Genomic DNA, 13,455 nt, shown 5'->3' on the forward strand with positions numbered 1-13,455 from the left:
GACGGGAGACCCCGCTGCCCAGCCCACCTGTTTCTCGGCGCCGTTGCTCCACCGAGTCTTCGACTTGGACCTCGAACGAGATTCGCGCCTGCGAGCCTCAGCTGCCGATGGTGACATGGTATCGCACGTGCTTCTCCCTCGCCTTGTCTTGGAGCGGCTGCGACGCCCGCCCGGCGCCTGCCACGCTGTCTGCTGTCACGCTCGCCCCCTCGGCTGTTACCACTGCTGCTGCAACTGTTCTCGTTGGTGACGTTCCCAACGCCGTTTACGAACGACGTACGGCGTCTTGAATCTCACTGTACACTCCTTGTCCACGGTGAGATGGTTGCCCCGCAGAGGCTGCACTTGGGGTTACTGCTAACCTGGCTTTTTTCTGGATTCCTCATGCCGCAACCATGGCATATCTTGTCTTCGGGATTAGGACAAACATCCATCCGGTGACCGAGGCGATCACACCGGTAGCACATATCGATCTGCTTGCGATACAGCGAACACTCGGCCATCAGGTGGCCATATCTGATGTAGTTCGGGACCTGGTGCCGTCGAATGCAATGACAACCGTCGTCGTCTTGCCTATGCGGTTGGCTTGCATAGCAGTGGGATTATACTCTTGAACGATGTAGTCTTTGATTTCTTGAATGGTGTCCGTCATCGGGACACCCCTGATGACGCCTTTAACGGTGCCATGGGGGGCGGTCTCGTAGGCGCTGACTTCGTGTGCCGTGCCGTTGATAATGAGGCTTCTGACTCCCGAGTTGCGGTCTGCGTTCTGTCGCTTATGCGTACTGAAAACGACTATGTTTTGCTGTTTGCTCCGGCAGACAACATCTCGCATCCCTTCATCGCCCCTCGCGTTCGCCGCTGCGACGATGGCTCGGCTGATATAGAATCTAGATAGTTCCCCAAAGTTCAGACCTCCGCTCGGACCCATGACGACCTTGATATCTTGCCTCGGTAACACAGGCATACTCGCTGCCTTGAGTAGCTTGCTCTTGAAATTTTTCCGCTGCGAGCGGCGATGCGCAGCAGCCGCCGGCCCCCCGTCCACGGGCGTTAGGCTTAGCTTGCTCTCTTGCTCCAGGGCCTTCTCCCCGGCGACGCGCCAGCCAAACATCACGAAAACTTCCTCCGGCATTATCTCTTCACCCTCCACTTAGAAACCCATAGCCGACGCCATTTTCTTGACGCACTTCGCCTCTAGGTCCCCGACAAAGTCGATAGCCCCGCCGGAGCACGCCAAAGCACGGCCGCTAGGCCCTGCTTTCTTTAGGCTTAGCTGGCAGCGACGCTGTGCTCCTAGAAAAAATCCTCCTAAATCGGTGAAAAATGGTTTCCCACCTCAAATCTTTGTATCTAGTATCTTCACGGTCCTTGTATTTTAATGGATGCCGTTGAGTGAGAACTTGCATGACCTGGGGTGAATCACCGGGCCTTTTGCCGAAAAATCGAGGAGCACATGTGAGGCACGTCACCTCATACCATGGCTCATACCCGCGTCCCCAACAGCAGCGGGCCAATGGAGAAAAGGCGCCGAATCAGAAATAATTATTTTTGCTCCTTCAGTTTAATTACACACAATGACTGCGCATCATATTGACACGTGTACTTATCTTTATCGGGCGACCACGTTTCGCCGCCTAACAAATGTTATCGTGCAGCGCAGGACGCGCCTGCATGTAAAAGAAGTTTCTGGAAAGTTTTCGATGCTTCTATCCGCTGTCTGTTGTCGCCGAACTTTGTGTTATCTGATTTTATCGCGTGACGCGAATAGTGTAGAACTTTGTGGAAGACACGCGGGTCCCATCGGTTAATCTGGAACATTCGACGGCTGATCTATAAAAGCAGACGCGCTTTACCCGCTGATCAGATTTCCGACGATCGCCGACCGTGTTCGCCGCTATCGTTGTGCTATAAGTGTAGCCTGTTTTTGTGGGCACAGGTTCGCCCAATAAAAGCTAGTTTTGTATTCCACCGTATTCTTGCTTTCTTCACCGTCACTACCCCGTGACATCTGGTGGAGGTGCTTTTCGTTCATGTACCGGACGCCCCCGACAAGCCGTGATCCAAGCCTGGAGCACAAAGAGAACACCAACGTAGGCCCGGAGCATCGAGCAAGCCGTCGTCTTCAACAGCTGCCCCCGGAGCACGGACTTCTACCTGAGAAGACCAAGAAGATTGTGGACAAGGCAACCCCAATGGCAGCCCCAGCGTCCCCCATCGTGCTGCAGCAGCCCAGGGAACCTCCGACGTTCCGCGGATCAACATTCGAGGACCCGGAAACCTGGCTCGAAACGTATGAGAGGGTCGCTAAGTTTAACAGTTGGGACAGCGACGATAAGCTGCGGCATGTCTATTTCGCATTGGAAGACGCCGCCAGGACGTGGTTCGAGATTCGGGAAGCCACCTTAACGACGTGGGACCTTTTCCGAAGCGGCTTCTTGCACACGTTTACAAGTGTCGTGCGAAAAGAGCGAGCCCAAGCACTACTAGAAACCAGAGTGCAGCTGCCAAACGAGACGATCGCAATCTTCACGGAGGAGATGGCCCGTCTTTTCCGGCACGCCGACCAGGAAATGTCGGAGGAGAAAAAAGTTCGCTTCCTGATGCGCGGCGTCAAGCAAGACCTTTTCGTCGGACTTATTCGTAACCCACCGAAGACTGTGGCTGAGTTTTCTGCAGAGGCATCGACGATCGAGAAAACTCTGGAGATGCGCACCCGGCAATATAACCGCCAGGGGCACACGCCGCAGTATGCCATCCAAGGACTAGGTTCGGACGACCTTCAAGAGACCATCAGGGCCATTGTGCGCGAAGAACTGCGCAAGTTCCTGCCTTCGTCGCAGCCTCAAGTAGCTTCGATCGCTGACATCGTGAAAGATGAGGTTCAGCGATCGCTTGGGATTCCTGAGGTGCAACCTCAATTACTGCAGCCCCAGCCAGAAGCGATGACCTACGCCGCCGTCGCACGCCGTCAAGGTCCCCCTCCGCAACCACGCCAGGGCCCTGCAACGACGCAATTCCGTCGTCCGCCGCCGCCACCGCCAGCATGCCCACCCGTCGCCCAGCGCACCTACGCGAGGAAGACGGACATTTGGCGAGCACCCGACCACCGTCCGCTCTGCTATCACTGCGGAGAAGCCGGCCATGTGTATCGCCGATGCCCATACCGGGAGATGGGACTGCGAGGTTTCGCCGTCAATGCTCCGCGCCCGCAGCGAGGTGAACGCCCTCGCGATATCGCCGACTACCTCGCCGCTACTCAGTGGAGCTGTCGACGACCGTCGCGTTCCCCATCACCAGGCCGCTACCTGTCGCCGCAGTGCCGACCATACACTGGCCCAGCCCGGGGCCAGTCAGCAAGCCCGCATCCGGAAAACTAAAAGCAGCAACCGATGGAGGTGCGGTTGCTGTTCGTCGAACTGACGAAGATCCTCCGCCGCCGACGAAGACGACGAAGAAACCATCTCGACGACCTAATGATGACACGCCGCCGTCCCGACGAAGTCAGGAAGCCAAGACTACACCGACGAAAGATGACTTTACGACGCGACGTTGCAGCTTCAGTTCAACACGACGCAGCCGTGATCCGACGCCGAGACCTAACTGTAACGCAAGACAAAGAACCACCGACCTCGACGTGCTTCTCGACGGCCACGCAGTCACCGCCTTAGTAGACACAGGAGCCGATTACTCCGTCATGAGTGGATCCATCGCCGCCCAGTTGAGGAAAGTTAAGACTGCATGGGAAGGCCCTCAAGTACGCACCGCTGGAGGACACCTGATTACGCCGACTGGGATCTGCACGGCAAGAATTACCGTTCATGACCGGCCTTACCCTGCCACCTTCGTTGTCCTCCAACAGTGTTCACGAGACGTCATTCTCGGCATGGACTTCCTGAATCAACATGACGCAGTCATCCACCTGAAGTCGAAGTCGATAACGCTGTCACAAGATCAAGCGATACCGCCGGAATGCTGTCGTATTCACCACGCCTTGAGTGTGCTCGAAGATCAAGTGAGCATCCCACCGCGCGCCAGCATTATTATTTCCGTCGGCACTGAAACACCCGCTGACATAGAAGGCGTCTTCGAGGGCGACCAACATCTACTGCTCGACCGTGAAATTAGCGTCGCAAGAGGGATCGCTCGACTCCACGGACGGCAGGTGGAAGTTATGCTCACCAACTTCAGCCAAGAGTTCAAGCACATCAACAAGGGCACGACAATCGCATACATCGAGGAAATTCTGGAAACCAGCAATGCCTTTGTCCTCTCGGATTCAGCCGCATCTACCCCGATGAGCATTGTCCCCGAACTAGACTTCGACGTGAATCCAAGTCTTCCTATGAGTAAGCAGCAACAGTTCAGAAGTCTTCTCCGACGATACAAAGGGTGCTTTTCGACGTCATCGAGGATTCGGCAAACACCAGTTGCAAAGCATCGCATAATAACCGAAGAGAGCGCTCGACCACTGCGCCGGAGCCCTTACCGAGTTTCGACGCGAGAACGTGAAGCTATTAGGCAACAAGTCGACGAAATGCTGCGCGACGACATCATCCAGCCGTCGAAAAGCCCGTGGGCCTCTCCTGTAGTCCTGGTAAAGAAAAAGGACGGAACCCTACGCTTCTGCGTCGACTATCGTCAACTGAACAAGATCACGAAGAAGGATGTGTACCCCCTTCCACGGATAGACGACGCATTGGATCGGCTCTGCAACGCTAAATACTTCTCATCGATGGACCTCAAGTCTGGCTACTGGCAAATAGAAGTCGACGAGAGAGATCGCGAAAAGACTGCCTTCATCACGCCAGACGGCCTCTACGATTTCAAGGTCATGCCATTCGGACTGTGCTGGGCGCCTGCAACGTTTCAGCGCGTCATGGACACGGTGTTAGCCGGACTGAAGTGGCAGACGTGCCTTGTTTACCTGGATGACGTCGTTGTCTTCGCCGGAAATTTCGACGATCACCTTAGGCGGCTTGCGACAGTGTTAGAAGCCATCAAGTCATCAGGGCTCACTCTGAAGTCGGAAAAGTGCCGCTTCGCTTACGATGAGCTTTTGTTCCTAGGCCACGTGATCAGCAAATCAGGAGTACGCCCCGACCCACAGAAGACAGCTGCCATCGCAAAGTTCCCGCAGCCAACCGACAAGAAGGCAGTGCGCAGATTCCTTGGCATGTGTGCCTACTATAGGCGCTTTGTCAAGGACTTCTCACGCATCGCGGAGCCGCTAACACATCTAACCAAATGTGATGTCACGTTCAAGTGGGAAACGCCGCAGGCCAAGGCATTTCAAGAACTCAAACGACGCATGCAGTCGCCGCCGGTAATTGCACACTTCGACGAGGACGCCGATACCGAAATCCACACTGACGCCAGTAGCCTAGGCCTCGGTGCCGTCCTAGTCCAGAGGAAAGAAGGACTTGAAAGGGTGATATCGTATGCTAGCCGGTTGCTGTCAAAAGCGAACAGCAACTATTCTACGACTGAAAAGGAATGCCTCGCCATCATTTGGGCTATAGCTAAATTCCGCCCTTACCTCTATGGCAGGCCATTCAAAGTCGTCAGTGACCATCATGCATTGTGTTGGCTAGCTAACCTAAACGACCCTTCAGGACGGCTGGTGCGGTGGAGCCTCAGACTACAAGAATATGACGTCACGGTAATATACAAGTCCGGAAGAAAAGACTCCGAGGCCGACTGTTTATCGCGCGCCCCCATCGATCCCCCGCCGCAAGACGACGAGGACGACGATGCCTTCCTTGGGATAATAAGCGCGGAAGACTTCACTAAACAGCAACGAGCAGACCCGGAGCTAAAAGGTCTCGTCGAGTATTTGGAAGGAAACACCGACGTTGTCCCTAGGGCATTTAAGCGCGGGTTGTCGTCATTCATGCTACAAAACAACCTGCTCGTGAAGAAGAACTTCTCACCAGTCCGCGCCAGCTACCTTCTTGTTGTACCGTCAGCGCTGCGTCCAGAAATACTGCACGCCCTACACGACGATCCAACCGCTGGGCACCTCGGATTCTGCCGGACGCTGTCGAGAATACAGGAAAGGTATTACTGGCCGCGTCTGACCGCCGACGTCGCCCGTTACGTCAAGACATGCCGAGACTGTCAACGACGCAAGACACCACCGACAAGGCCAGCAGGATTACTACAGCCGATCGAACCTCCTCGCCGACCATTCCAGCAGATTGGGATGGATTTGTTGGGGTCGTTTCCGATATCAACATCCGGGAATAAGTGGATCGTCGTGGCGACGGACTGTCTCACCCGCTTTGCTGAAACTAAAGTTCTACCAAAAGGCAGCGCAGCCGAAGTGGCGAAATTTTTCGTCGAGAACATCCTGCTGCGACATGGTGCCCCAGAAGTCCTCATCACCGACAGAGGAACGGCTTTTACAGCAGAGCTCCCCCAAGCCATTCTGCAGTACAGCCAGACAAGCCACAGGAGGACAACTGCCTACCATCCGCAGACGAATGGTCTCACGGAGCGCCTGAACAAGACCCTCGCCGACATGCTAGCAATGTACGTCGACGTCGAACACAAGACGTGGGACGCGGTCCTGCTGTACGTAACCTTTGCGTATAACACGGCGGTGCAAGAAACAACACGGCAGGAACCCGACGACGACGCTTGACGCCATGCTGCCGCACGTAACTGACGAAGAGAATGTTGACGTCGCTAGCTATCTCCAGCGCGCCGAAGAAGCCCGACAACTCGCCCGCCTACGGATCAAAAACCAGCAGCGTACCGACAGCCGACACTACAACCTCCGACGACGCTTCGTCGAGTACCAGCCCGGCGACCGTGTTTGGGTATGGACCCCGATACGCCGACGAGGACTGAGTGAGAAACTACTGTGACGCTATTTCGGACCCTACAAGGTCATCCGGCGTATTGGCGCACTGGACTATGAGGTCGTGCCAGACGGCATTTCGCATTCACAGCGGCGCCGCGCACGACCTGAAGTGGTCCACGTGGTGCGTCTTAAACCGTTTTACGGACGCTAACGAACTTCCCTTATTTTGTTGTTTTCTTTGCTAGGAGTGCTTATTTATTACTTTCGTTTGTTTGTAATATCGGGTCGATGCTTTTTAAGAGGGGGGTAATGACACGTGTACTTATCTTTATCGGGCGACCACGTTTGGCCGCCTAACAAATGTTATCGTGCAGCGCAGGACGCGCCTGCATGCATCTGATTTTATCGCGTGACGCGAATAGTGTAGAACTTTGTGGAAGACACGCGGGTCCCATCGGTTAATCTGGAACATTCGACGGCTGATCTATAAAAGCAGACGCGCTTTACCCGCTGATCAGATTTCCGACGATCGCCGACCGTGTTCGCCGCTATCGTTGTGCTATAAGTGTAGCCTGTTTTTGTGGGCACAGGTTCGCCCAATAAAAGCTAGTTTTGTATTCCACCATATTCTTGCTTTCTTCACCGTCACTACCCCGTGACAATATCACTTGGGGAGCTATGACGTTTTCATGACGTCGTATGATAGACAGGCAAAATGAGTGTGGCCAGAAACATTTTTTTTTCAGTCGTGGAGGACTGATTGCAGAAATGGAATAGAGAAGTCGGGAAAAGCTTTACGTTATAGCACCCCAGACCGCTGTCGTTAAGCTGTGAGTGGACTATCCGCCGTGGTAGCTCAGTGGCTATGGTGTTGGGCTGCTGAGCACGAGGTCGCGGGATAAAATACCGGCCACGGCGGTCGCATTTCGATGGGGCCGAAATGCGAAAAACACCCTTGCACTCAGATTTTAGGTGCACGTTAAAGAACCCCAGGTGGCCGACATTTCCGGAGTCCTCCACTACGGCGGGCGTCATAATCAGAAAGTGGGCTTGTCACGTTAAACCCCATAATTTATTTTTGTTAAATTTTGTGAGTGGACTCCAGGCGGCTCGGCTTTCTTGCAAAGTTGAAGGGCAGGTCCACTGAATTTTTGTAGTCTGAGTGTTTTATTTTTGTAATTGTTCGACTGTCACCGATTTTAGGGGTCGCATTTTGGCTGGTATAAGTGATGAATGGTCACCGACGGTCCGGTCACACAGTCAATTTGAAGCTCTCACGCTAGAGGCGTTGCTGGACCATGTCGCCAGCTTCGATAGTCGCAGCCACACATGATCCCCATCTTTAAGGGGCCTTAGCCCCACGCACTCTTAGCCGACCTCAAACGTGCAGAGAGGAAAAAAGCGACATGATAAAATACGGATAACTGACTGAAAAAGCCACGGGAAAGGATTGTACCTTCGACTGCTTTATACCTAAGGTGACCCTTACTTCATAATAACTGATAAGTAGTTTCAGAGCGAAAATCTGGGACTCCGACACAGGTTTCGTTGCAGCCTCTGCCTTGACTGACATTCCATACCGAGCACGCTGCCGCACGGCGTCGTTGAGCGATAACAATTGGGGAGGTCCCCCTATCAGTGGCGTCAACCTCTGAATTTTGGATGGCCTTATATGGGCCTCCAAATTTTCCATACAAATGCAGCAAATATTGGGCAAGTAATCAGTTCCTGCAGAACACTGACTGGTTAACGCGTGTCAAAATGAAATTGTGTATCAGATAGCGGTGATTGCAAACAACAACCGGCACCTTAGTGGAAATAGTCAGGTGTTGTAACAAAAAAATTCACCTGGCATCATTCGGAACCCTAAATATATAGCATGCATCAAAACAGCGACCAAGCATGTAGGCCAATGCCTGTGGGACTCGAAGAAATGTTCACAGCCAAATTCAAACTCAACCTTCCGCATCATCGGTATATGGAATGCTTGACCATTTTAAAGAAAGCCTGTTCGTGCTCAGCATTTTTCTTCTTTTTGACAAAATGAAGCGCAAATAAAGAAAGCTGGAACTGTCTACCCCAAGGCGAAACAATGAAAGACATAGCCTGGTTTAGCGGTACACTGAATGCGCGTCAGGACGCTCGCATGGTCTGGGGCGCCACCCATGGTATGGCCAGTGAGACCAAAGGAAAAACCCTCGCCCTTTGCGAGCGCCCAAACAAACGATTAGATGGATTTAAGGTTGTGGTTACCACGTCCGCTCCGTTCAGACCAGTCCATGGATAGGCTGGTCAAACCGCATAACCGAAGTGATCGGTTATTCTATCGCTTTTTTTTGCGCTTAACAGTGTCCGGATATTCAGATTGCCGGATAACTTGTTCTTCTGTATTTGTGGCGAAATCGGCTCTCTGTCTCTTACTTGTTCTTATATATTTGCGATTACTTTTGCTACCGCTCGTGCAAAACCGATATCTGCTCTTGGTAGCTTGCTTACCTTTCTTTCTTTTTAAATGTTTCTTTGGGAATTGCTGTATCCGAATATTGGAACAGCCGGCTAAACAGGTATTTAAACCGTATATTCCAAGAATCAGTTTCTTGAAATTCGGACAACGGGATAACCAGTTTTCGATACTGGATTCACTTCCCTCCGGTTAAACCGGATAGCCAGTTTGACGGTTATTCGCAAGCACCATTCGATACCGTGACGGCACTCTGGCGACAGTACCAAAGTCACAGCGAGAATCCGCCTAGAGCCTACATAACACTGATTCGTAACTCGATGGCACAAGAGAATCAGAATGCTCCAGGCAAGCATGTTTTATGCTGGGCAACAGCCTGTAATCGAGTAGGGTTTTTGCGAAGATTATATATATATATATATATATATATATATATATATATATATATATATATATATATATATATATATATATATACAGTAGAATCTCGATAAACGGAAATCGGTTAAACGGAATCAAGGCTGGAATAGAACAAACGCCTCGCAGTTGGTTGGTTTTGCACTAAGGCAATGTAAAAAAAATCCCGTTAATCCGAACTCGATTTTTCAGACCACCGTATAAACGGAACCGAAAAGAGACTCGAAACCGCAACTTGACGTTCAGGCAGGGCCCCATCGCGGTATGCATCACTGTCTCCCCTTCTTTCTCGCACACTGTAACCGCATCGCTGGCTTTCTGTCACGGTGCGCTTGCTGTTGTTAGGCTTAAGCCTTACATCTGCTGTTTAGCGTCGTCTGCGACATTTCGTCACGAAGTCAGCACCTGATGGCAGCGCAGAAGCGTCCTCCAATGCCCTTACGTTGGAAAGGAAGATGGAGATAATCAACGACTTCGAGAGTGGTCGCTTCACAAAAACAGCGCTTGCGACGAAGCACGCCGTCCCCAAGAGCAGCCTCACGAGGATACTTAAGGACAAGGATAAGCTGCGGCAGGCTTTCGAGACGTCACGCTTTGGCCCTCAAAGAAAACGACTGCGGGTGGCCAACCACGAAGATCTGGAGAAGTGCCTGGTGGCTTGGCTGCGGAGAGCCCGCAGTGAGAACATTCCGATCAGTGGTCCACTCGTTCGCGCGAAAGTAGAAGAACTTGTTTTGCAGCTCCGCATCGACGGTTGCTCGTGCAGCGAAGGATGGTTGACGAGATTTAAAGATCGCAGACAATCTGGTGTCGCAATAGATCGCAGAAAATCTTTAAATCTTTAAAGAGATTTAAAGCTTTTAGTAGTGCTCTGAAAAAAAGTTCATTGCTTACCGCTTTTGTGCAATAAAGTGTGTGCCCATAGCGTACCGTCCTCTTTAATACCTAGATTTTGCATCTGAGATCCGCTTCAGCGGAGACTGCCAATTGCGTGCACGCCTGCCTCGCCGGGACCAAGCAGTCCGGAACGGATTGCGAAATCCTGAGCCTTCTCCCTCTAAACGAAACTCCTGATAAGCGGAACATATCTTCCCGGTCCCTTGAGGTTCCGTTTAAGAGAGTCCACTATATATATATATATATATATATATATATATATATATATATATATATATATATATATATATATGTGTGTGTATTTGCAAACACCCTATTCCATAGCAGGCCGTTGCCTAGCAGATCACATGCTTGCCGCGGGCATTCTGATCCTCTTGAGATGGCTCTCTCTCGCCAATACTAACTTTCTTTCCCATTTCCCAGGCCACCCATGCTGGTTCTACATCAAAGCCGATGGTCTTCTGCTTCTGGGGATGAGCATCGCTAGTGAGACTGTTCCGCGGGCGGCTAATCTCTGGGTAAGTCATTGTGTAAGTTGGCATTGTGTCATAAACCAATACCTTGCGCAACATTGGCGAATGGTACAAGCGACCGAAAGAAATATAGGTGCAAAAAAAGGCGGCTGAGATGAAATCACGAAAGACAGCCTGAACTAGAGAAAGGCTGCCATGCCACGCAAGAATGATATTACAATTAAGCACTTCAGCACACCGTCTACACAGAAACATTGCGATGCAGGGAAGTTTTTTTCTTATTTATTTCGAACACTGTTTCAGACGCCGCTTGGCCTTGGATGACAGGGCTACAAGTTAGACAATCGCTGCCTGACAATGGCTCTGTGACACACATACACTACTCATATGGATAGGGCGCATATATATATATATACATATTCAGAATCATCAGCCTGGTTATGCCCACTGTAGGGCAACGGCCTCTCCCATGCTTCTCCAACTACCCCGGTCATGTACTAATTGTGGCCATGTTGCCCTGCACACGTCTTAAGCTCATCCGCCCACCTAACTTTCTGCCGCCCTCTGCTGCGCTTCCCTTCGCTTGGAATTCATTCCGTAACTCTTAATGACCATCGGTTATCTTCCCTCCTCGTTACGTGTCCGGCCCAAGCCCATTTATTTCTCTTGATTTCAACTAAGATATCATTAACTCGCGTTTGTTCCCTCACCCAATCTGCCCTTTTCTTATCCCTTAACGTTACACCTATCATTCTTCTTTCCATAGCTCGATGCGTCGTCCTCAATTTAAGTAGAACCCTTTTCGTAAGCCTCCAGGTTTCTGCACCGTACGTGACTACTGGTAAGACACAGCTGTTATAAACTTTTCTCTTGAGGGATAATGACAATCTGCTGTTCATGATCTGAGAATGCCTGCCAAACGCACCTCAGCCCATTCTTATTCTTCTCATTATTTCAGTCTCATGATCCGGATCCGCAGTCACTACATGTCCTAAGTAGACGTTTTCCGTTACCACTTCCAGTGCCTCACTACCTATCGTAAACTGCTGTTCTCTTCCGAGACTGTTAAACATTGCTGTAGTTTTCTGCAGATTAATTTTTAGACCCACCCTTCGGCTTTGCCTCTCCAGGTCAGTAAGCACGCATTGCAGTTGGTCCCCTGAGTTACTAAGCAAGGCAATATCATCAGCGAATCGCAAGCTACTAAGGTATTCTCCATTAACTCTAAGCCCCCATTCTTCCCAATCCAGGTCTCTGAATACCTCCTGTAAACACGCTGTGAATAGCATTGGAGAGATCGTATCTCCCTGCCTGACGCCTTTCTTTATCGGGATTTTGTTGCTTTCTTTATGGAGGACTACGGTGGCTGTGGAGCCGCTATAGATATCTTTCAGTATTTTTACATACGGCTCGTCTACACCCTGATTGCGCAATGCCTGCTTGACTGCTGAGGTTCCGACTGAATCAAACGCTTTCTCGTAACCAATGAAAGCTATATATAACTGTTGGTTATATTCTGAACATTTCTCTATCACCTGATCGATAGCGTGAATATGGTCCATTGTTGAGTAGCCTTTACGGAATCCTGCCTGGTCCTTTCCTTGACAGAAGTATAAGGTGTTCCGGATACTATTTGCGATTACCTTAATAAATAGTTTGTAGGCAACTAACAGTAAGCTGATCGGTTTATAATTTTTCATCTTTGGCGTCCCCTTTCTTATGGATTAGGATTATATTAGCGTTTTCCAAGATTCCGGTACGCTCGAAGTCATGAGGCATTGCCTATACAGGGTGGCCAGTTTCTCTAGAACAATCTGCCCACCATCCTTCAACAAATCTGCTGTTACCTGATCCTCCCCAGCTGCCTTCCCCCTTTGCATACCTTCCAAGGCTTTCCATACATCTTCCTGCGTTACCTGTGGTATTTCGAATTCCTCTAGACTATTCTCTCCCATTATCGTCGTGGGTGCCACTGGTACTGTATAAATTTCTACAGAACTCCTCAGCCACTTGAACTATACCATCCATGTTAGTAATGATATCGCCGGCTTTGTCTCTTAACGCATACACCTGATTCTTGCCAATTCCTAGTTTCTTACTCACTGCTTTTAGGCTTCCTCCGTTCCTGAGAGCATGTTCAATTCTATCCATATTATACTTCCTTATGGCAGCTGCCTTACGCTTGTTGAATAGCTTCGAAAGTTCTGCCAGTTCTATTCTAGCTGTAGGGTTAGAGGCTTTCATACATTGGCGTTTCTTGATCAGATCTTTCGTTTCCTGCGATAGCTTACTAGTATCCTGTCTAGCGGAGTTACCACCGACTTCTATTACACACTCCTTAATAATGCCCACAAAATTATCGTTCATTGCTTCAACACTAAGGTGTATTTCCTGAGTTA

General features: G+C 50.7%; 1 protein-coding gene across 3 annotated transcripts in view; it reads left to right on the forward strand.

Moving 5' to 3' along the window:
* LOC135907212 (uncharacterized) overlaps positions 1-13,455 on the forward strand; it is a 111,918-nt gene that overhangs the window by 83,180 nt on the left and 15,283 nt on the right. For all 3 annotated transcript variants that reach the window (XM_070525206.1, XM_065438899.2, XM_070525207.1), the window contains one exon: positions 11,007-11,101. In XM_070525206.1, the coding sequence (XP_070381307.1) occupies positions 11,007-11,101 (95 nt within the window). The remainder of the gene's footprint in view (positions 1-11,006; positions 11,102-13,455) is intronic.

This window comes from Dermacentor albipictus, chromosome 9 (genome assembly GCF_038994185.2).
Source record: "Dermacentor albipictus isolate Rhodes 1998 colony chromosome 9, USDA_Dalb.pri_finalv2, whole genome shotgun sequence".
Lineage (NCBI taxonomy): Eukaryota > Metazoa > Arthropoda > Arachnida > Ixodida > Ixodidae > Dermacentor > Dermacentor albipictus.